At 42.4% G+C, this 24626-nt stretch overlaps 1 protein-coding gene across 6 annotated transcripts in view; it reads left to right on the top strand.

Annotated features, from left to right (window-relative positions):
- TCF20 (transcription factor 20) overlaps positions 1–23821 on the top strand; it is a 116537-nt gene extending 92716 nt beyond the window's left edge. For 5 of the 6 annotated variants that reach the window (XM_021381807.1, XM_021381735.1, XM_021381891.1 and 2 more), the window contains 4 exons: positions 7495–7588; positions 13961–14010; positions 17494–17588; positions 22514–23821. In XM_021381807.1, coding sequence (XP_021237482.1) covers positions 7495–7588; positions 13961–14010; positions 17494–17544 — 195 coding nt within the window. In that variant the 3' untranslated portion in view covers positions 17545–17588; positions 22514–23821. The remainder of the gene's footprint in view (positions 1–7494; positions 7589–13960; positions 14011–17493; positions 17589–22513) is intronic. The other variant, XM_021381649.1, reaches the window with a different exon arrangement.

Consider the following 24626-nt stretch of genomic DNA (forward strand, 5'->3'; position numbering starts at 1 on the left):
CCAGAATGGCTGGGAAAGAACTGTAGGACTGGCAGAAAATCCAACTGGAGTAAATGCTCTCTCTTGCTGAGCGTGCTGTTCCTGCAGCCGTGTTATCTCCTTATCACATAATCGCTGCTTGAAAATTTGAATTTCTTTTCTCTCTTTTAAGTCTCTTCTTCTATCTTTCAGACCTTTTCTTAGCTAAATTGCACTTATTGTTGCACATTTAAATCCCCAAATGAATAGCCAAGATAACATAAACTGTGTAATTTTTTTAGACAGACTTGCACGCTTTAGCAAATTCAAATCCCTGTACTCCTAAGTGGTTGTCTGAAATGTTTCTCTTGTTCAGGGTGGCACTTTGTTGTCAAAGGAAACAAGACTGAGGCATTTCTGGTCTGCTTGGGCATGCTGGTCTGGCTATTAATACTCCTTTTAAAACACAAAATGTATTGCCTGCAGAGGGGCATACTTAGCCTGCTCAATTTAAATTACACGTGCTTTTCCATCGCCATTTTAAGTTAGCAGTTTTCATTAGTTTTGCTGAATCTGTTCTAGTTAACCTTCAGTGTATTCCTGAAGTATCTGAAGTCTACTCAAGTTCAACTGTGCTCCGTCCTTATTTCATTTGTTTTTCTCTCTTTCCATTGCCTGAGAGGCAGGGAGGGTTCATATCTCCCTTGATTTCTCAGCCTTTCTCCAGTGTCCTCTCCTAGCATACGTTCATGCACATTTAAGCCTTTGATCGCTCTACCAAGTGAATGGAGCACTTAGTCTTATATGGAGCAGTGAACTTGAATTCATTGCTTAGATCAGATTTCAGCCCTTTTATATAGTGTTACAGTTCAGCTCAGCCTTCCTGTTCTAGAGGCAAGATGAGGAATCTTAAAAGCTTGTAACCTCACAGTGTACTTCTGGGTGCCTGCATTCCTTTTAATAGTCACGGGACTTTTGTTGTTTGTTGGGGAATTTTACAGTCAAATCTCTCGGTCTGCAGAAAAGCTGCCATTCTGGGCAGGTACAAAAGCGTTTTGTCGTGATGTGCCATCTCCAGTAATGGCCAGGAGCAGTTATTTTTGGAGGTGGGTAGCAAACCAGGTGTGTGTGGAGAGATGTTTAGATGTTTTCTGTCTGCTTTACCAGTCACAGCTTTAGAGTTGTCTCGTTCAGATCTCTGTTCACAGCCAGTGACGCACCTGTCCCTGATGAATTTGCCTAATCTGATGTTGAAATGGCTTGTCTTTTGGCCAGCGCAGCCGCCCTTGGCATTGAGTTTTATAGTCTAATTATTTGTTGTGTAGAGAAGTGGATTCATTTTAAATCTCTAACCTGCAGTCTGATGATCACATTATTTGCTTCTCCTCCTTGAAAGTGGCTGGGAATCATTCCCACGTGCACACCATATTTGATCTGTAGATCTCGGTCCCCTTTCAGTTACCTCTTTTTCCAAAATACTTAACTCTCTTCCCACACGGAAGCTCTTCATATTCCTGTTTATCTCTCTGGTCTTTCTGTTATTTTTCCTGATCTGTTGTGTTCCTTTACTGATAGGGTGACCAAAACCACGCACGCCGCTATTCAGGATGTCAGGATACTACAAGACTAATACATGGACTTAATGAAGACTTTACTTTCGTTATCTGTTTCTGTTCCTAATAACTCTGTTCTTGCTTTTTTGCACTTGCAAGTACTGTATGGTATGTCTAGGATGACTTCTAATATCTTCTCATGAGTAATAATACCAAATTTAGAGTCTATAATCATGTATATGCATAGGTGAAAATATTTTTCTCCATGTTTATCGCTTTGGACTTACCAGCATTAAATTTCATCCCCATTTTATCATGCAGTTACCCAGCATAGTAAGATCTTTTTGCAGTTCTTTACCATTGGCTTGAGATTTGACTCCCTTGGATAGTTTTGCATGGTCTGTAACTTTTCTCACCTTATTGTTCATCCTCATTTTGAGATTTGTTACGAACAGCCCAGGTGTCCGCATAGGGCCTTAGAAATCTTTGCTGCAAACCATTCCTTGTCATAACAAACCATTTATTTCTATTCTTGTTACTTTCTCTTTTTTCTAGAAGTTGGGGGAAATAGATCTGTTCACTGTTCGTTTGAATTACTTCTGCTGTACTGTAATCAGTTTAATCTGTTTTGTGTGTATCGAATAGGATTTCCCTTTTTAAGACATTTTTTAGCTCTGGTATTTCATTCTTTTCCGAGCCATCCATTTTGAGCTGCAGCTTCCCTTTATGCTTCAGCAGCCCATGCAGCACTGCAGTTCTGACTCTTCACTGTGTTTCCTCGTGCAGCTTTACAGCCCAGCAGTGGCATCTTACAGATCGCTGATTTATCTGTTTGCTGAAATCTCAAAATCTAAAGTAGTCCTTAGTTTGTTGAATTCACGATAGCTGCCCAATTCTGCTCTTGCGATTATTTTTCCTTATTGATACTTGATTTGCTTGCTGCAGAAGTAGATCCCCGTTGAGGAGAGGTACAACTTCACAGTGCAAGTTTGAAGGATTTTTTTTTTTACTTCTTTTTAATTGTGGGATTTATTTTTCTGAAATTCTGTGCCTGTTTTTTGGAGAACTTAATTGTTTTACTGGAAGTAGAGCAAACCATTCCGTATCCTTTACTGCTGCTTGTTATCTCAAGCCCCAATCACAAAAGCAGTTTTTCATTAATCAGTATCTCTACATCAGCGAAGAAACTCTCTTCTCCTGCTTCCTAGCAGTGTCAGTCCACCCTCATCTTTTTCCATCTCAGTCCCTTTTTAACAGCAGTCTCCCAAAATCACTTCTTCCTTTCCCTTACAGCATACAGCACTTTTCACCACTGTGTGTGGCAGCAGACATCTCACAGCTTTCCTCTCAGCTCCCTGGGTGCAGTCATCTCCCCGTGCCCCACTTGCCAGGAAGCACAGCGGGGAATAGAATTGAAACAGTGCAGAAAATTTGTACAACGTAGAAAGTGAAGACTTAGCCTGTTAATTAATGCCACGTTTCTTTCTTTCTTTCTTTCTTTCTTTTTTCTCCTTCAGCTGGCTTTTGTTTTCAGGTAACCTTTGGTTGTTGCTTTGCGTTTTATTCCATGTATGTGCTCTTGACGGTGGTATTCAGGAAGAGTTAAAATAAGGAAGTAGGAAGCAAGGTGAAGGAAAAGGGAAGAAAACAGAGTGCAAAGGAAAACACAGTGCTGTACTTTGGAGAGAGGAATTTAGAATGAAGCCTGAGTGTGGGGCACTGGTGAGAACCTGAAAGAGGCAACCAGTGGGCAAGAAAAGAGTCCTAAAAACATCTCCAGTCAAAAATGAAGAAGCTTGTATGACAAACCTAAGCCAACCCAAAAACCTTAAAGCAAAAGGAATGCAGCTAGAGGATGTTGTAGTGTTGTGAGTGAATCAGAACCTCTCCTTTGAGCTGTGGTGTCTGTCCTAATGCTGCTCACACTTCATGTTGGTGTTACTTCATTTTGGGAGACAGAGAATGATGAGCTGTAACGAGGAAGAAATGGGTTGCTAATAGCATGGAGGAGTAGAGACACTGTATCTGGCTTTAATACTATTGATAATTTAGTTCAAGGGATGGAGTGTCTCTTCTAAATGGCACTTTTCAGTCTCTCCAGCCTATTCTAAGTGAGATGTATGTGCGCTGTGGCCAGAGATGAATTGTGGAGATAGGACCTCTGAATCAATCTTCACTGTGTGGTCTTCTTTTTCTTCTTTTTTTCTTTAATTTAAGCCAGGAGTTGATTAGCTGCCTGGCAATGATTGCTGCCCGTTGGCACCTCCCATTGGGAGCACACTGCAAGCACCAGCCTTCAGCTCTGTCAGGCAGGGCAGGTTAAGCAGGCTGCTCGCTGAGCAAAAGGAATTTCTCTTCCCAGGAGAGGCTGAGTGCTGCTTCCCTAGCTAGGAATGCTCTAATTCCTGTGGAGGTGACAAGCAGGCTGCTACCCTCTGCTGGTGAGTGGCTGCAGGATGACGGGTGGACTTTGGGTGAAGATTTGCTCATGGATGAAATAGAGTGATAAGAGGTCACTGAGCCCAATTTATTTATTTCATGTGTGAAATTCCATGGTTTTGTTTGGGTTTTAGAAAGTTTTTGAAGTTTTGCAGAGTACCCCATTGTCTATCTGTCTATTTATGGAACATAAATACATAAGGATAGTGGTTCTCACCAGAGCCTCAAAAAGTGTTGACAGGAGCTATGCGTCTTTTTATCTTTCAAGACACAACTGTAGTGTCTTGGAAATGAAGACTGAAACCATCTAGAATTTGTTATATTTGATATATTCTGTCTGTTTTTAGGAAAACCTGCAGACATTTGGAAACTACGTGGCATTATTATCGTTTCTTTCAAAGGTTCAGTGGTAGACTCCTAAGTTATTTTAGACCATATAACTTCATAGGGTTTCTGCTTTGTTCGGTCGTTCTGTGGTGTGTCAAGAAGGAAGGACTCAAAAGAAAAGAGTAGTTATTGTGTTGTGGTTCCCCCTGCTTCTCCTGGAAGAAGCAGATGGTCGGGGGTCCCAGGAGGTAGGAGAAATGGGGCCATTAGACTGTCAGTGGCTTGTGAAAAGCAGAAGCATCTGGCAGAATGGAGACTTGTTCAGCAGCAGGGGAGCCAGCAGCAGCAGATGATCTCTGCCTTGAGCAGTCAATGGTGGTGTAGTCCACTGGGGAGTTGCTGTTGTGGGCGTAGCTGCAGGTAACCTTGGCAATAATCTAGTTGGTCAGGCAGACTGAAAACGAGGGAAGAAGGGACTCAGTGCTCATCCTCAGCCATCTTAACCGCACACTTTTCCTGTCTAATCAGTCCCAACTACAACCCATATGAAAATATCTGTGCCCGTTCTCAGCTGAGTGCTGTGGGCACACTGAAAGTTCGTCAGAACGCCGGTCGTGTTCCCACTGCGAGTTTCAGAATAGCAGGATGAACCACACTCGACGTAACGAAGAATGAGTTCAAAGACTAAATTAACATTTGGAAAAGTATCAGAAGTGTTGCTAGGGGTCTTTTTGTTTTCAGCTGTATGGCACAGCGCGCTCTTACGACGTGCCTTTTTAGTTTTAAGAAATATTTGACACAGCTGCAGTTTAATCTCTGCTGTTGTAGTTCGTAGGCTCCTGTTGGCTGCTCTGTACAGGACGCAGTGTTCCGGGGAAGAATGACCTCTGCTGTTGCAACGGCGCAGTGGTACTTCAAAGACCAGATAAAGTGGGGAGGACAGAATGCCTCTGAGGGACAACGCTAGAAATTCATAACCGTGTTCAAAAAGAATAGTCAATTTGGGCTCTGTCCTCTTAGAATAATTAATCTTAGTCAGCCACATCTGAGAGGGAGAATAAAGCTTACAGGTAAAGCACTCTGATCCAGAGCTCCTCGAGCTGCATTTGTGAATACTTGGCATAGGTGAATCTGGGACTGCTGCCAGTACACAATAATCTGCTAGGGTTGATTTCATAGCCAGGAAGAGCCATTTTTTATACATGAAACTTGGTTTTACTCCCATGAGAGAGCGAATTACATTGCAGTTTGGCTAGAGGTCCATGTGTTTCAGTGTGCATTTAAATATTGTGTTAGATGTTATTATTTTTTTTTTTTTACATTTGGAAACCAGCATTCATGTTCTGACAGGCAAAAATAAGCTTCCTGGGTGTCTCCTTTTGGCCTCAGGGGCACTTTCCTTACATTATAAATAGTAGTTTGTCATGACACACGTTCGCTGCTTAGAAGATAGAAGCGATATTAAATCGGAATGCTGAAAAAGGGAATGTTGAAGATCAGGCTCGAAAAGCTTTGGCATAACTGAAAAGAGAAGGCAGCATTCGAGACTAGAGTTGTACATGTCAGAAGAAGTGATGCCTCACAAGCTTTGCTGCTAGTTGCGTCTGCTTTGATTTGAAGAGGGCCACCTGGTTTATGGCTGGAGCTAATTTTGCTTTCATCCTCGTTCAGTCATTTAAATGCAACCTCGTCATCGCTGTCTGCATCGCGCAGAGTAGCAGGAAGAGCAAGAACTGTCAGCTATTCCTAGGGTTTTTGTGAAGTGCTGTAAGCAAAACCCTGTTTGTTTGGAGTGAGGGATTTCTCTGTGGCTGTAATCGTTGGCCACGTCTGTCCTGCAGGCTTGCACTGCCGCACATGTGTAAGTCAGGGATGTAAGAAGTGCTGTCTCGCTGATGTGGCCATCCTGGCATATAAGCCTCCTTGTTTGGCAGAAAAAAAATGGTGCTTTTGTGCAGTGCCAGGTATGCTGCTGGTTCAAGCACATCTGTTCCATGTGCTGTACAGCTGTTGCATGCTGGTAGAGTTGATGGAGTACATGTAATTTGACAACAGCTTCTCCAAAAGAAAGAGAGATTTTAGGTCGTCTCATCCACGTGTAATCATTGACCAAGGCGACTTTTCATAGCCTGAATTCAAGGTGAATTGTGCCAGGTATACGAAGCCCTGTTGTGTTGGTCACGTTTATCAGCAAACCCAAAGTTCCTATGTTTCTAAGGTACATCTGAGAAGTTGTAGTTCATGTTTTTCTGCCAGCAGTCTTCTTGCATTTTAGTTTTTAAACAGGAGCGGTCTCTCAGCCTTTCACTAGATGTGACTTGCGTGTTTTTTTCTTTGAAAAACATCAGCTTGCCAGAAATCAGCTTTCATCAGAATCTGAGATTAGTTAATGAAAGTCACTCACTGTATCCATTCAGTAAGAAGAGTTGCTTTCTGAATGAGGTGCATGGTAGGCCTACTTCCGTAAAGTCACTTGGGATGAAGTAAATGGGTGAGTGGCTTTCATCCTGCTGCGTTCACATCTGTCTGATAATATGATCGAATACATCATTGACCAGTTGAGGCGATAGGATTTAGGTAATGGAACTTGAACATGTTCATCAGATGAATCTTTCTACTTTGAAAATAAATGTGTAGCATCTTTCTGGCACTGCGAGCACTTCCTCAGGAGAAGTGCCATTTCTGTGACAGTGAGGTATTTTTCCTTGATGGCATCTTCCCCTGCCCCAGGTAAACGTTTCCTCATCACTTGTGAAAAAATGTTCAACTTGGCCTTGATCTTCCTGAACAGCTAGTGGGGATGAAACTGATGTCAGCAAATTACTTTTACGCTAATGGTGTCTTCTAAATCATCTTTGTCATGCTAATTTTCATTTTTAAGCTGCTGTAGATTCAAAAAAGCTCTTTTCCAATTTTAACACTGATGTCATTGTCAGGTGCTGAAACATGGGTCAGTGAAATGGATCTGAGAGAAGCGTTCCAAGTTCTGTCTGAATGGTTGGTGTGAGCATTTGGTGTATCTTGCCTGGTTAAGCACAGCTGAAAAGTTTTGCGTTTGAAACAGCTTATCAAAAGACCTTTGTTTCCATGGCGTGTAAAGACATAACACTGTGCTACTCAAGAAATGCGTGCTGGAACATGGTCGATTCCCAGCAAAATACAGATATTTGGAAGTATTGTTACAGTTTTCATTGCCATTTCTTGGTTTCCCTTTCAGAAATGTTCCCATTGCCAGGAACCGGGAGCCACCTTAGGCTGCTACAACAAAGGCTGCTCCTTCCGATACCATTACCCATGTGCCATCGATGCAGGTAAGAAGAAATGACATGCTAACTGTATGTCTAACTGCTAATGCAGTAATAGAAATGATGATGGATCACATCAGATAAACAGTATACAGTAATGCACTCAGGCAAGATGGAACTTGTAATGAAATGTATCTACCTGAAAGTGCAGAAAAAGCCTGTTTTTACAGAACACAGCTGAAGCAACTGAAATCTAGCTGCCCTGTGAGAATGGCCAAAAAAAAAGAAGGATGCAAGCAACCAAAAAACACATCCCCTCTTTCAGAATGTCAGTTGTAAAAATAAGCACAATAGTGATTTCACTATACCACTAGCAGTACAAGCTTCGTTCTGCCTGCTTAGAAGCATTTCAGCTGATCTGTTGACTAGGTCCAGTTTTTATCATTGGACAAGCTGGTGGCTTGGGTGGTGCACACTGGCAGAATTTGCTCCTTTTATTCAGTGATTAGAGGAGGAGTTTGGAGTTCTGTGAGTACATGTGCCTTTATGGAATGTGTTGTCTACCTGGTGTGAACAGAGGTCGTATAGAAGACAGAACAGTTGGTTGCAGGAAAAAAAGCTTCACTAGAATGTTGTTAATAGAAGCCTGGAAATTAAAATAGAATAAAAGATTTGGATTGTGCAGTTCTCTGCAAATTCTCGCCTTTTGAGGCACAAGGAAAGGTAAGAGGAATGCATTTAAGGTATGTCATAACAATTTATAAGAGGTTCTGTGAGTTTTAAATTATCTTCAGCTGTGAGCCTGGGGTTGAGTTGGTATTTTGTGTACAAGAGTAAGTTTTCCCTGGAGATAAACTTTATTCTTGGGTTATAAAAAAAAAACCAGCAAAACAGTTTAGAATAAATAATGTCTGGCTGTTCCAGTGCTAAGTAACTCACTTCTCACATTGTACAAAAGTTGGTCCTATAGCAAGGAGGTAAGGATTCAAGTTTGCATCTCTTGACTGGCATATAAATGCAAGCTTCCAATTTGTTATCGCGTTTCCGCAGCAGACCACTTCTTTCTCCACCTATTTTGTGCTGTTTTCCAAATACTACAGTGCTTGAAGTAGGTAGGTAAGCTCATTTCTGAATGACTGCGTTGCACTTCTTGCTGTGAAATCCCACCCTATTGGAGCATCATATTTTATTCCAATAGAAATTTATTTAATACAGTCAGTATTGCAGTGGAATATGACTAATACCACAGTATAGACAGAGAAGCCTTGATTGTGCATGAAATACAGTGTTAAAAAAACATTATTCGGGTTGCAGAAATTGCATACTCAAAGAAGGGCAGAAATAAGGCCGTTCATGTAAATTTAATGTTGGTCTCTTAGGAATGTATCTTAGAAGATAGTAATCACCTAATTAAAGACTTATTTTTCGATAGATAGGGCTCCACCTCAACTCATAGGAGGAAGGGATACTCCATTAATGAACATTACATTATCCACACTGTGTGATTCTGTGTTTTATTGAGTGAAATTATTCCATCTCAGTTCAGAAAGTGGAGTTGTGAAATTCTGTAATATTCATCACTGTCATGCTGAAGAGTTTTGTGAAGAATAACAAACTTGTACATGTATTTAGTGATTTGTTTCTGGTTTGTGACTTGACCTTTTCTGTGCCAGGAAAACACAAAGTTAATTACAGTGAATGTGCCCAGTAGTTCAGGGTGTGTAATTAGAATTTCTGTGTACAAGATGTAGCATTTTCTGTGTTCTAAATACAGGTATCAAAATTAAGATATTGCCCTTTTTCTTCAGATATTATCTTCCTCTTTAACTCTACTCCAGAAAATGCAGTAGGATTCCAGATGACAAATTTACTGAACAATCATGACTGATTCTCAAGAGCAGTTTTGTGCCATGCATGGAAAATATTATGTGGAAAAACAGAATATAGTCCTACTCTTAAATCCATAGTATTAAATCCATGTTAAATGTAATATAATACGTTTACTGTATAATTTGTCGAAATAGGCTACGTTACATTTGGTATTGCCTAACATTCATCTTGATATTGTAACCTTTGAGGCTTTTTTAGAGTAGATTTCTGTGTTCAAGTTCCAAGGCTGTGCTTGCTTCATTTTCTTCTACTCTAAATTTTGTCATGAGACATAGCTTTGTCGTGTGGCCATCTGTCAGAGGGCACCATTCCAAGCTGATTTACCCACTTTGCGTAATATGGCAAGAATAAATTGCAAGCCACTGGGTGAATTAGAGCTGCGTGGAGATGGGATACTTTGGCTGTGAGTTTCGCAAGCGTACTTAAACAATAGTAGAGGAGTGGTAAAACGTGTGAATCTCTGGGTTCAGTTCAGGAACAGTACAGTTTGCTGAGAACAAAGATTCAGGCTTCTCCTTCCCTCTCCCTTTCCCTCTCCTCACCTCTCTCCTCATCCCTCCCCTCTCTTCATTCTGCTTTTCCTCTCTGTTTCCTCTTATCCCACTAATTCTTACTCTTCAGTATTCTGGCAGAAACACACTCCTGATTCAGTCTTCGCCTCTTTCTGCTGGCTCTCTCCCAACCCAGCCAGTCCCATTTACTTCCCTCAGTCTTTGCATAAGTCTCACATCTTACTCTGTGGGATCACATGCTTCTGATTCCACCCATCCTTAATTCCCTGCTCTTGACTTCTCCTAGCACTACTCTCCTCGACCTGCCAGCTTGCGCTCTATCTCCAGCCCCACATTCCCATCCCATTAGCCTTTTTGCTTCTGCTGCCTTCTGGACCAGTGCTTCCCATTTTGCGTTGGCCACGTCCTTTCTTCAGGCTGCCCGGGCCTTCAACGTGATCCCTGACAACTTTGCAGCTTTTGGCTCTGGTGCCTAAATCTGAGGCCCAAGAAAAAGCACATTTGGTGGAATTGCAAAGGATTGAGCTACTAAAATGGAAGAAATCTCCTGAGAATGTACAGATTAAAATCCCCTTGCCTCCTTGCAGAGGGTTACATTTGCTGATTTTGTGGTAAGTTGCAAGAGAATGCCTCGGCTAAAATTCTGATCCTATAGCAAACCAGAATATTGTTAGAGTCTGTCAGAGAAAGTTGGCTGGGACGTTTAGCACTGGCAGAATAATTTTTCCAAGAAGGAGTTTTAAGGAAATGGTTAGACTGCTTTAGCTGAGGTGTTGAACCAAAACAAACAGAAGAGCCCAGCTTGATGTGCATTCTGGGCACTGAAAATTTCAGCCCGATGACATGACAGTCAAGACCTTCCTTGCAGTTCTTTTTATCTGTGGGAATAATCAAGCTGTCTTAATCTATAGGTGCTCTTCCAGTAAGTCTGTATAAAAGAAACAAGCTATAAGGAGCAGGACTTCGTTTTCATTTATGGTCAAACACAAAATGTGGGCTTCCTGGAGGAGCAAATCAGCATTCTCCTCTCTCTCGTCAGCCTGCTGTCTGCCCATAAACCCTTTTATTGGTGATGCAGTGCTGCTGCAGTGAATCAGATGTAGGTATTTCTCAAGTTCCCTGAGCCCTGCGGTAGTTCGCTTTGAAGTCAGCGGCCCCACTAGGAAAGATGCAGCCACCTTTATGGAGGAGCTGGTGCTGAGTCCTCAGAAGTTTGTGCAGACATTTACAAGCACGCTCAGGCCTTTGGAATACGTATGACTTCTTTTGGATCTTAGAAGAAAACAAAAAATCTGAAAGCACTTCCTGGAATGCTTTTTAGAATATGTCAAGTCATAAACACTAAGTGCTTGACAGAGTGACTCTGGCATCCCTGGAAGTGTGAGCGTGCCGTAGCTGAGACTCGGTGTGTGTGTCCTATGCCTGGGCAGCTGCCCTGAGCTGAAGTGTGTCTCTGCCTCTGCGTTGCTTGGATTAGAAGCGAGTGCCCTGTCGGCTCCTGTGCCTCATTATGTGAAGGGCAGCACATTTACGGTGAACGACTGGAGGGTGCAATACCTGAGAACCGCTTGAGCTACTTGCAGTGCTGCACGCCAGCCCTGCTGAGGAGCCACGTTTTGGGCAGCTGACACTAAGTGACTGCTGTGCGGGGCGTGTGTCTTCCTAAACTTCCAGTTAGTACATTTGGATGCTTTAGTGTATCCCAATTCAGTCTTCCTCTTAATCTCCTCTCATACAAAATAATCTCTGGCAATTTAGGGTGTGTTTCTGTGCAAAAGAACTGTGTGAAAGACAGCTGAACTCCTGCTGGCCATTTGCATAAAAATCAAGATTAGTAGTGCCACTTAAATAATTTTTACATGTAAATGACTGTGGTTAACATTGTCTGTGTTTAGCTTTTGTCTGTCCAAATTTACAAAGAGCCTGTGATGCCTCAAGATAACTTACTCCTGGAGATGTCTCCATGGAAACAGAATCCTTGTTTTGTGAAATTTGCTATCTGCTCCCTGGGCTTGTTCCTCCCCACCTGCAGTCAGATGGTGCAGCACTCTTGTCCCCACAGCATCCAGCACAGGGATGCCATACTGACATTTTGTGATTGTAAATTGGGAAAAAAGAATAGCAGCGAAATAAAAAGGATTTTCAGAGAAGAGAAATTCCACGTCTTCACAAGTATCATTAAAGATGAGGAACAAGAAGAACACAGAGAGTGAGACAAAGCGTGAAGCCTGCAGAAGAAAAATTGCTTCCATTAAAAATGCTTTAGGTTTTTCCTGACTGCTTTATGGAGAAAAATCTGTACAAACAAGGATGAGTCTCTGTTCTTTTTCCCTTTCTGCCACGATATGCTGATGGTAGCGACGTGTATGCTGACTTGTTGATGAATTGTAGTCTGTGATATAAAATCCTTGGAACTGCCAGCTGAAACCCCGGCCAGCTTGGTAATGTTGAACAAATTTTTCTGGTTTACTGCTGTTCTGTTGATTTTGTACAGGGAGCAGTTGGTTTTCTACAGTTGTCCCTTAGGAGAAACAAAAAATTGTCATTAATTGGGATTGCTTTTAGTATTTGCAAGAAAAAATGCCAAACTTACTCAGGAACAGAGCTCCATACTCAGATCAAGCCTGAAGGCGAGGTGTCTGACTTTCCTTCCCAATCCTTGTGCCATCTTCCTTTCAGATAGAGAAGTGCATTCATTACTGATGCTGAATTTCCGAGAAAAAAAAAATCCTTTTCTAACATGCCATGTATATTTTTTATCACCGCTCTATGTATTTTTAATGATTGCTGTATTATACAGTGATCATTCAGTATATAGTCCAAATGTACAATTCCTGCCCTTACAACAAGACAACAATTTATTTCTTCTCTGTTATTTGGTAATGCTGCATTTGAAATCGTTATCCCTGGCAGGATTAAAGGTTTTACTCTTCTTTGCTGAAATCTCTCAACTAACTTAGCCCACTGCACGCTGTTTCCCTTTGATTCAGGCCAGAGGCATTCGTGTTGGAACATAAACGTTGCATAGCGGAGGGATGCTCTGCCAAGGCTTGGGTGTCTAGGAAGCCTTTCCCTCAAGCTTTAGTTGCAGTCTCCTGCTGTCTGCTAAACTCTTCCAGCAGATTGAAACAGCAGGTAGCACTGGTTATGCTACATACTTAAGAGCGTTTTAAATTAGCACATTTTATTTACCATCGCGCCGCTTTCCTTGCTGGCTGTTTGGGTAGGTTGGGAAGATGGGAGGTCATAGGCGCCTTGCTGAATTCTCCCGGTGTCAGCCAGTGCCTGTGGTGCGGGAGCTGATGGGAGGTGGCAACAGCTGCACTGGCACTGCCAGTGATGGACTGCTCTCTGAGCTGCTGTACTGCTTCGTAGAATCCTAAACAAGCTCTACTTAGGTGCCCCAGTTTTTGTAATAGGTTTAAATCAGTAATTAAACTGTTTCTTAGATCATAGAAGCTTCGCATACACGAATCATGGAAGCAGATCCAAGAGCAGCATCAGTGACCCAGCTACCAGACATAGTGTCAAACTGTAAACTGATCTCCAGGATTTGGGATTGCAAACAAACTGTCATATGCAACCATACCTAGTGACACTCGCCCCTCTCCCCCTGGTGCTGGCAGGGCCTTGGGGTAGGATGAAAGACAGTGATTTTCCTATGACCTATAAAGCAGGGATCGTCTGTTTGGATGGGAGGGATGTGTCTGACTTCCTTGTGCTATAGCAGGGAAGGCTGGAGTAGACAAAGGGGGTTGGGTTGCAGGATTTGCAGTCTTGCAGTTTTGGATACAGAGGACTAGGGAGGCTGGGGATGCTTAGGTTTGGTTATACAGGTGACACTGGCATGTGTAGTAATTTTAATTGCTACAACTTTGGGGGTGGAAGGGATGAATCTGCTGATAAGATAATACTCCTAACAAAAAAAGATCTTTGAATGAAAAATACATGCCTGAGAAGCATGATTAGCACATGTGTATTATTCAAATTAGTTTTTATTAAAAATGTAATAAGTTGCTGTCTTCTCCTCCTCTAGATTGTTTACTAAACGAAGAGAATTTCTCAGTGAGGTGCCCCAAGCACAAGGTAAGAATCCTCACCTGTATTAGACCTGTTTTTTTGCTGCCCTCTTCTGGTATTTAAATCTGTTTTAGTAGTTTTATACCTGGATAACATCTATAATCAGAGGTGCTTTTAGATGAATTCTTCTGTGATGTGTGCTTGCGGTATATTCTGGGGGCAAACTTCAACTTAAGAAGAATACAGAGAGTTTAAGAAGATATTGAAGTTTTTGCTGTGTCTGCTCAGTCGTTCTTTAGATCCTTGATGACACTTTAGAACCAGCTTCTTTTCCTGTCTTCTGTGACAGAACTAAAACACTGCTCACTGCTTCTGCTCAAGTGGTACATTGAAACTGTGGTGGTTTATTTTTCTTGGATTTACTGAGGATGCAAGAAGGAAGAAATATAGCTCGTGGAAAGGTTTCAACAGCTCTTGGAAACATGTAGACTACATCATGAACCATTGTAGTCCTGAATGCGAAACACCTTGTCCTAGTGTTGTGGTTTAACCCAGCAGGTGGCTCAGCATCACACAGTCATTTGCTCACTCCCCCCTTTCCCAGTGGGATGGGGGAGAGAATTAAAAAAGAAGACAACAACAAAGTAGAATTCAAGAGTTAAGATAAAGCTATTTACTAAGATAGAGAAAAAGGAAAAGGAAAATAGTTATGACTATATATAGATAAATGTCTATAACAAGTGATGCACAAGCAATTGCTCCCCATCCCCTGACTGATGCCCAGCTAGCCCCCCAAGCAGCAGAATAGTGCAAGATGAACTCCCACCCCCTTAAAAACTCCTCCTGCTTGATGTCAACTGGTACAGAATATCCCTTTGGCCAATTTTAGTCAGCTGTCCCAATTCAGTTCATGGCAGCTCCTTGGGCTGCGAATGGCCTGGGCTTAGCAGGCAGCTATAAACATCAGTGTGTTACCAACACTCCTTTTCTCCTACAACCAAAACACAGCATCGTACCAGACACTCTGAAGGAAACAATTCCATCCCAGCTGAAACTAAGACATCTAGTTAAGTGGTAGCAACTAGCCTGAGTCCTACGATACATGTTTGGCTGTTCTGTGGATCTTTGACTCTTCTAAAGGCTCACTGTTGTTTCCTGTTTTTGGTGATGGATTCAGCGTGCTGCTTCTGCCTAGAGTTTGGACATACTTGGCTGAATGCAGACACAGTGGTGCTAAGAGCTGGACTTCTATTGCTCTGTGTGGAAAGAGGAGATGATGGGTAGCGCATATTCTTTTGTACATATGAGCAATGTGATACAGGGCTGGGAATTTCCATCCTTTCTTGTCCCCCAGCTTCTCCCTGTCTATAAGTGAGGTTGCAACTCTGGGACCCTTTGGGGATCTGTCCACTGGTTTTAAATGCTCAGGAGTCTCCAGAAAAATGGCCACGATTGCGGCCAGTTGGATGCAATATAAATTGTGCAAGAGCATGGATGGCCCATGCTGGAAAATAAAAGATAATAGGAAACAATTCTGTTACTCTCATTTAGTCTCCATTTAGTTCTTGTCTGCAGATCTCTTCTCTGCCTAGAATTAGACTGACATCTGGTGGTCTTCTGACTTCACAGATTATCTTTAATCTGTCTTTTGTAAACATACAAGAATTAGTCTCATAGTCTTTTCTAGATGTTTTACCACAATATGATGTATTTAGACAGATGTATTTAAAATGTTCTGGAAGATTCTGGGAGCAGTGAGTCTGTGATCCAGAACTGGCCTACTTTTCATCACATTAAAGAAAATAACTTACTCTGTGCAATTGTGGAAATTATATTGAAAATTTACAGCACGTTTAAATTGATGCATTAACGCTGCATGAGCCTGCAGATCTCCCCAAACAAAAACTGAAAGGGTGAGCTCCCCTTACTGTGGAAGGCAACTTCAGAAGTGCCATCCACTGTCCACCTTTGGATACCTGCCTAAAGAGAACAGGAAGATGACATCTTTGAAAACTACTGCCTGAAAGGAAGGATAGTTCTGAAGTTCTTCATACCTGGCTTGGGTCACCGCTATTAGAACTTGCACTGGTGGTGTCCAAACCATTAAAGGAAACAACTATTTGGGGGAATCCAACTTCTGGAGATGATAGTGAAAAGGCACATTGATTTCTAAAGAAATCCTGGGGAGCAGGAGAGGAAAGACTGCTAAATATGTTGATTAGGGTACTTCATGAAGCAATAAAAATTGTGGATTTTATCCAAAACTGTCCCACTTGCACACCTGCTGTGTTGCTTTCAGAACAGAAATTCAGCATCAGCAACCTTTGACACTGCATTTGCTTGACTTTTGCTTAGTAAATACGTGAATCATTTGCAGTAAAGCAGGGATTTTTTTTTGCCTGCATGTGACTCAGCCCTTGCTCTGTGACTCACTGATGATTTCTGGCAGAATACAGCATCGCCCTGCTCCTTTTATTGTAGTAACTGGGATGGGGAGTTCCAGCCGGTTATAAGGTGGGGCCAGAAAGGCTGAAAACTATTGCTTTAGAGTGACTGGAAAACAAATTACATCAGTTTTTCTGCAAACTATGAACGTGGGCAACTGAAAGGAAAAGACGCTTTAGATTAGGCCGTTTAAAACCAGGCTATTAGGTAGCAGCAGTTGAACATTAGTAGCTAATTAGGAGCTGTCTAATATCTCACTCCTCTGTTCTTTAGTTAATGAGTGGAAGAGCTAACTTCATAAATCCACTGACACTCAGAGAGTCCCCCAGTATAGTGCTTCTTACCCTTTTTTCAGTCCATGCCTCACATCAGTAAATACACCTCATCATAATAAGTGGCTCCCAGAGAGCAAAGGTGCTTCTTGCCTCATTAACTGCGCTTAACACTGCAGGCATAAGCAAGCTGTGTCCAGAGGGACCCGTCCTGCCTTTCCCTGTGCTCCCCAGTGAGCTTTCCCATTTCCTTCTGTCAGCATTGATGCTTCAACCATCCATGTCCTGAATGTGCTACTTTTGCAAAATAGCAGCTTTTATCACAGGGAAAACGCTGTCTGAAATCTAATCATCTTCTGAAGGGTTCTGCTTCCACTCGCAGAGCCAGCTCACTGTGTGTTGCATCGTAGCCAGTGCTGTTGCAGCAGACCTGGTGAGGATGCAGAGGCAGGGAAAGGGAAGCACAGGGGATGGGATACCTCACCTTTTGGTGGCACTGCAGTCTTAGACTGTCTTAAGCTATCTGTGGGGCAGTTTTAAGTGGTGTTGCTAAGTTTATTCTACCTTTCTGTGTTAAATTCTGTGTTTCTTAACCAGGCTTCCATATCCCAGACTCTTTACTTTTGCAAATTTGCCTGCTTTTGTCACAGGGAAAACTCTGTCTGAAAATCTGTGTCTGGTTTCAATACTGACTTCTCTTTCTCTCTCTCACTTTCTGTATGTTCACTTTCCCTACCCCTGTCTTCCTTTTCTCCCTTGTTTTCTTTTTCCTCCTCCTTTTGGCTTGCTGGTTCGTCAGCCCCTCCTTCCTTGCTCTCTTCCCTCCTTGCAGAACAAGATGGTGAAAGGCAGCCTCAGCACAGAGCAGTCGGAGCGGGGGTGAGGGGGGAAGTGTACTCCTGGGAATGGAAATAAAAGCAAGCACAGGTGAGTTGGGGAGAGCTTCCAGTTTCCACCTGCTTTCTCCTGTGGCTCCTTACCTGCAGTGCTCTTCCCCACTTCTGAGAGATAACAAGGTGATCTCATGTACATGCAGCAAATCTGTAATTACTAACTTTGGTTTCCTTTTTTTCCTGCTATGGTCTGTTCAGGCTAGTCACTTCAGGTTTTTTGTACACAGCAGTTCCTTCTGTGTAGTGGTGAGAGGCAAAGCTTGCTGCAGCTGCTCTATTACTCTCCCAGCTAAACCAGTGGCAAAAATCTCCTTTCATGTTGCCCTGATCGCGCCCTTAACAATCTGAAGGTTTTTTCCTTAAGTGACTGGTAGTTAATAAGTTTCTGCATTTGTTTTGTTTTGTTTTGTTTCCAAGTTCATCAGTGTCTTAAATTTTGTCTGTGAGGAAGAACTAACAATACCAATGAGTTCAAGATCACGGCAATCTTGATTTATCTGTTTTCCAGAAATGTAAATATAGGGATAAGTGCATTGATCTTACCAGGAGTGCATTCCATTGCTTTTAGGATAGCATTTTCCTTTATTTTGCAAGCAGATGTAGATGAGAGAAGGTGGAGCTGTATCCCCAGTTGACCACAAATTCAACTTTCTAATGTTTCCTCTAAATCCCTGCAGCTCTACCTGCTGTATCCAAGGTAGCTGTAGCAGTGTTTGGTCAGTGTAAGCGAGAAGGGCTGTGGGAAGCAGCAGCTCTGCTCTCATGCCCCAGCTCCTCAGCTGCTCTTCCCTCCTGCCTCCCTCTCTGTCTAGCCCATGGGTGTCCAGCCATTTGGCTTGCCTGGGCTGCATTGAGTTGTCTTGGGCTATATATACGTAAGTTGCTCTGAAAGTAATGCCTCCTGTTTATTTCCATGGAAAGTACAAGAGATACAAAGAGCACAATAACACTATTTGATAGAGAAAATTCTCAGCTAAAAAGCACGCTTTTTCAACGTAGTCACCACTATTAGCTATGCATTTTCACCAGTGATGAACAAGAGCCGCATGCCGCACTCATCAAAACCTGCTCCAGCAGAGGTGACCATCATCACCACTGCTGAAACACACCACCCACTGCCTCACTGTGCTCACACCCACTGCTCAAACTCCATAAACGCTCAGCAAGTGTCGGTGAATGTCAGTGGATATAATTTTTTCCACATGGGGGAATTCAGTGATGCACATTTGCTTCATACTCACTTCCATGTCAGACACCACTTGGTCTTTCTGCCCTTCTGCTGCTGTCTGTCACACAGCAACAAAATGGTATTGGTGGGAAGGTTCAACCTCTACTGGCATACCGCAACTGTCTGCCTCTGATATTGTGGGCCAACATAATAAAACACGAGGCATTACTTTCAGAGCAGCCCTCGTAAAATACACAATATCATTAATATGTAAGTAACAAGACATTTTGAGTCCCTGGTTCGATGGCAGTGGCTGCAATTCTTAGTGAGGTCTCAAGGTGTTCATCAGAGATTTTTGATGAAATTTTACTCTTCCCGTACTTCATCCTTCAGAATAGTTTTTCAGAATGTGTGTGCTGCCAAGAAGTGATGACATGAATATGGTGTGATTGTGAAGTGAAGGATATTTCTCTCCGGTAAGAGAGGGATTATGAAAGTCTGGTAAAGAGACGCAATCAGATTTTTGAGTTGAATATCTGATGGCAACCGTATACGTTCCATTTGAAAATTGGCAGGTAATGTATTTAGAGCAACTCAAAATAATGTCGCAAACATAAATTGATGGTTTTTTTTGCAACCTTGAAACCTGTTTTCAAATTCCTGTATCAGAATGGAAAGCTCAGCTGTGTATTCATCGCTGTTCAGAACCCTGTGTTTAGCCAGTGTATCAAAATGCATACTAGTATTTGCCGTCACTTGAGCCAACGCGGCACAGCACTGCTCTCCACATGCCCTGCTTTCAGTCAGCACAGCATTAATAGCACACTGACGGCTTGGTTGTTGCGGAGCAATGGGTGTGCACCTGGTGCCTCTCTACAGAGAGCAGCTGCTGCCTTTATAGCGCAGGGCAGGAGGTGGCCACATGCAGCCCATGGGCCATGGGTTGGATGTGCCTGGTTTCGCCCCCAAGTTTTCAGGGAGCCGTGTGTGAACTTGGTCAGATATTTGATATGTCTGAAAGTTGTGTTTTGCTGTATTAGTGTATGAGTTGGATCATTTTCTTAATCTGATTTTCTGTATGTCTGGGCAAATACCCTGGTGTGAGAAGGGAATAGCACAGAGGTGGGAATTAGCACAGGGAAGTGTGATGAGGATGGGATTTCCTATTTCATTTCCATCAAGCGTGTTGCCATTTGGTGGCCACAGGGAGGTCTAAATGATATAAATGATTTCAGATTAGTTCCTGTTAGCACGTTTTCCCATAAACTCTAGTCCAAAAAAGTCTTCTGACTCCGTTTCAGTGCTCGGGTACATTTCTAACTCAGCTGATCATTTCTCTGTCTTTTTCTTGCAGCACTGCAGGTGTACTGCTGTTTCATGTCTGCTGTCTGACCTGATTTTAACAGTCCCTTTCCCTCACCATCATTTTCGTGCTTCCCAAGCACCTTTGCCACTTTGTAATCTTACTTGTTTCTCCAATTAAGTAACTGGAAAGAGCTTTTAATGTTGTTTTCAACAAGGGATGAGGGGTTAACTAGAGAATTCTGGTCTTCAGCGTAGTAGCAGAAGACAGACAGAAATTGCCTTCTCAGTGATGATTTTTGAAGGTAGTTTTTTAAGGAGCTAATGCATATTAATGTGTTGCAGAGACCTTTGTGCAGCTTTGTTTACTGCATCATTTTCCTTCATTCACTTTTTTAATAGATTGTAGGAATGTATTGGCTTAAGGCCTTGCAAGATGTGGAATCTCAGCACCACGTTCACTGTGTGCTTTAGGCATCTCTCTAAGGCATCATTTCTTCCCACTTTCACTTTGGCCTCAAGTAGTTCTTACTTGAAGGTCCTGTCTAGCCTCCTTCTTTTGGTCTGAGAATGTCTTAGAGATGAATTTATCCAGCCTTACCTTGTATCCCAAAGCAAAAACCGTGCACATCCAAAAGATATAGTTCTTAAAAAAATGCTTTGCTGTATTATGATGGTAATTAACAAAATTTAGAGGAGCACTCCAGGTAGAAGAGCAGCTGCCATTCCACTGACCTTGGTGTAAAGATAGAAGGGGCAGTCAGCTGTTAGATTATTGGGCTGCTTTGTCTTGGTTCACTCCAAGGCCCAGCAAGTTAGGAAAAATTGTGCATGTTGGATAACATCCAGGCAAGTCAGTGTATTCTGTGTCTGCTTGTTGCTTCTTTCTCCCTGAGCCACTTGCTTCTAGAACATTTGGATCACATCCAGATCTGGAGAGTGACTGTGAGAGGGAGTCTGGTGCTCTGGATCCTGTCCAGGAATGGGGAAGGGCTCTGTGTGGTGAGCCTGATTTCTCCCTGAGCCAGTGCCTAATGCTCTGGATTGATTCCAGGCATGGGCAAGCAGCACTTGTACAGGAGCCAGAGACAGCACTGCGGCCTTGACACTCCTTCAGTGCAGACTCACAGTTGTACAGTAATGAACACCACAAAGGTCAGCTGCCTGAACCTCCCTCCTTTCCTCCTGAGCTCCAGCTCCATGGCTTGCCTGTCTGGTTTTCATACGCACTTGCTTGACCTTCTCCCCTTTATGAGGGAGTGTTAGCAGCCAAGAGGTAGGCTTGCTGGGAAGTAATCTAATTGGTGTGCTGATAATCAGAAGGGCATTGATTTGTGCATCATACTTTGGACTCCTGGAGTAATTGCCAGCTATGCATAAACATGGTTGTTAATTTATTCACAGGCACACCTCTAATGCTGTTAACTGCTTTCCACGTGTGTCACTTACATTGTGAGATTTTTTTTTTACCCGGAGCTCACTTGCTGATGAGGAGAAATTTACTAAAGCTACATCAAAGGGTTAACCTTACTAAATAAATCAACTGCTTCTGGGCCTCACTTGTGCTATGGGAGAAGGGAAGAAAGGAATTTATTATTTCAAGCTTTGCTTTCTCAGCTCGTGCGGGTTCAGAATGAGAACTGTGGCTTAGAGAAATTAAATTTTAACTTTACCTGTATTTTCTGTTTTGAACTACACCTCTACCAACTTACCGAACCCTTGGAGTTCATTCTCTCTACTCAGAATTTCAGGACAGGGAGAGTGAGCGTGCCAAGTGCTTGGGCATTCCCGTGTTTGTCTCAGAAGACATGAGCCTCATCTTTCCATGAACTTTTGCCACCACAACCTCACAATTAGAACAAAAAAAAACAACAAAAATAAATACCACTTTACCTGCAATTAGCTTAAATGTAGCTCTACCTTTTGCTGGTGAAATTCAGCCATGTCAGGAACTTGGTTCCTCCAGCTGGGTCCTGTAGTGTCAAAACTAATTTCGTTATCTGTGTCATTTTCTCTGAAAACTGTGTGATGGCACTGTGGTGACCTGTATGAAAATATTTGGGTCCAAACCCTAAGGGACAATGTGGTGTCCTGATGCTGTCATTGCATTTGAGCATGCTTGGCCCCTTTGTTTGCAGTTTTCAGGGTCAGGATGGGGACTGAACATGAGGTGAGCGAGCTCCTTTCCCGCTGCTGGAGGTCTGAGAGTGCGGAATTGAGTGTGGGTAACTCTGCCCTTGTGGACTCTTCTCTAGCTGGGCTCATTTCTTTTCTGCTGGTTGTTAAACTGATGCTTGTTGTTACATGGATTTGCTTTTGTGAACTACTCACCATTGTACTTGCATCCAATTTTAGTCCACAAACCCAGAGCTCTGGGTGCTGCTGCTGTAGTAGGCTGCTGAATATGTTCCCCCAAATGTGGGGAAAGCGTTGCCAGACCAAGGCAGTGAAGCCTTCCTATATATTACTGGTTTCACTTTGTTTTTCAGGTTAGGCTGTTGAGATAAAAAGCGGTGGACATTCGTGACTGAATGGAATCTCTCCCACTGTGCAGCCATGCCCCCTCTCGACGTGCCTGCCAATGCCAGCACTTCCTTCATCAATTCTTACATCACACTCAAGACCGATGACATCACAGAATCTGACCAAGGAGTCTGAACCAGCTGTTTCCATGGACACAATCTCCATAGTGACAGTGGGAAGGGGAGGGGGAAAAAGGAAACAGGTGGGGGGAACTAAAGAGGGAGGGATAAATATATATATATATAAAGATCTATTTTTTAGTCTTGAAAGACTTTGTTTTAAATGAAAGGTGCGCTATCCCTTTTGATGCTTTTGATTGAAGTTAACAAAAACCCAGATAAATTTAAAAAACAAATTTGTAGCTGAAGTAAACATTAAATCCAAAATCAAGCAAGGCTCATGGAGCCTAACATTTGGCAGGAAAGAACAGTGGTACTGGGAGCAGTCCAGACTGGGTTTGTCTCCCTTTCTCTTGCCTTCTTTCTTTCTCACAGCATCCAAGGAAGTCCAATCTTAAAAGGAAAACAAAATCACAAGATAAATTGCTTGTAGGGTGTGGGAGGAAGGTTTGAATGGATGCAGGTGGTGGGGCGTTTGTGTGGGGGGGGTAGGGAGGTCGTAGTTTTAAGAAACACTGTATTGACAGTGGGAGCTTGATAAACATCCAAAGACCCTTAGGTCATGTGGCTCATGAAGTAAGAGGTAACTGCTGCTTGCTTAGATCATGCACACAAGCGTACACCTTGTACATGTGGGAACCCCTGTACCATGTTGGAGGAAGGAGCAGCTGCCCTCTGTGGCAGCAGCACCCAACCCAGGTCGTAGCCAGGAGCTGCCTTCAGCGCTGGAAGCAGTGTGCTGGGAGGGGAGGTGTGCTTTACCTGCTGAAGCGGGGAGCTGGGAAGGAAGTCTGAATGTTGGTGGAACCAATGTGTTTTCAAAGTGGTCAGAAAACCCATTTAGCCCTTTTTTGTTTTATGTTTTGCTTTTCCAAAAGAAGGGAGAAGGAATGTCAGTGTAACAGGCTACACTATGTGGTTATTTGTTGTGGGTTTCTTTGTAAATTATGTAATTGTAAACATTTGGGTTTAAGGAACATCAACAAAAAAAACCAAGTTTTTTCTTATTAAGGCCTTAAGAAAGGGGTTAGTGCATCTTTCAGGGGTCACTCTGCCATGGGAATAAAATAGCTGTTTCACAAACAGTTTTATATAAAAAAAAAAGCTTAAAAAAAAACACCAAAAAAAACTAATAAACTTCATTTTAACCTTGTCTCCTTTTGTTTTGTGCGAACTTGATTTGTTTAAAAGGACAGAGACACTACTATCTGCTGCTTTTTGGTTTCTTTGCCTTCATCAGTTCTGCCTTCAGCGATGACCTTCTGAACTGGCCCAGCAAGAGGAAGACCGCAAAAGCTTTTTAAAATAGAAGCTTAGAATTTGTTTGATGCTCCGAGATAACGAGCCAATGACTGGATAAATTTTGTGTTCGCGTGAGATGGTATTTCACCAGTTCACTGACTTCTTTCACTCATAGGATGGTAGCGTATCCTAGTGATAACAGCGTGGTGTTTACTGGGAAGTCACTATAGATAGGGATCTAACCAGCATGACTTGGATAAAAAAATGGGGTTGATATTGTGGGGAGGGAAGAACTATTTTAAAAAGTTATGTACTGGATGCTTGCTCAGCTACTCGCGTTTTGGAGTATTCAGCACATAAAAAATAAAATCTATGATAGCTCATATTAAGATATCTATTTTAACTCTATTTTTAAAAGATCGATTTAAAGATTTGGGAGATCATTTGGCAGTTATTTATTTCAAGAAGTTGCTACTTTCGCTGATAAGAATTTGGAAAGCAACGGCAGTCTTCTGCTTACTCCTTTCCCAGTAGCAGCTACTGACGTTAGTATGTCCTTCTACATTAAGAAATAGACCTGTTGTGATAAATGTCACTGATGTGTCCTGAACTGGTGCTGAAAATATTTAACTGCTGGTGTAGTCAGAAAAATCATTTTTAGCATAGTTAATGTGATTGAGTAAATGACTTCTTTTCAACTGAATAAAAAATGTTTTTT

The sequence above is a fragment of the Numida meleagris genome, chromosome 1 (assembly GCF_002078875.1).
Source record: "Numida meleagris isolate 19003 breed g44 Domestic line chromosome 1, NumMel1.0, whole genome shotgun sequence".
Lineage (NCBI taxonomy): Eukaryota > Metazoa > Chordata > Aves > Galliformes > Numididae > Numida > Numida meleagris.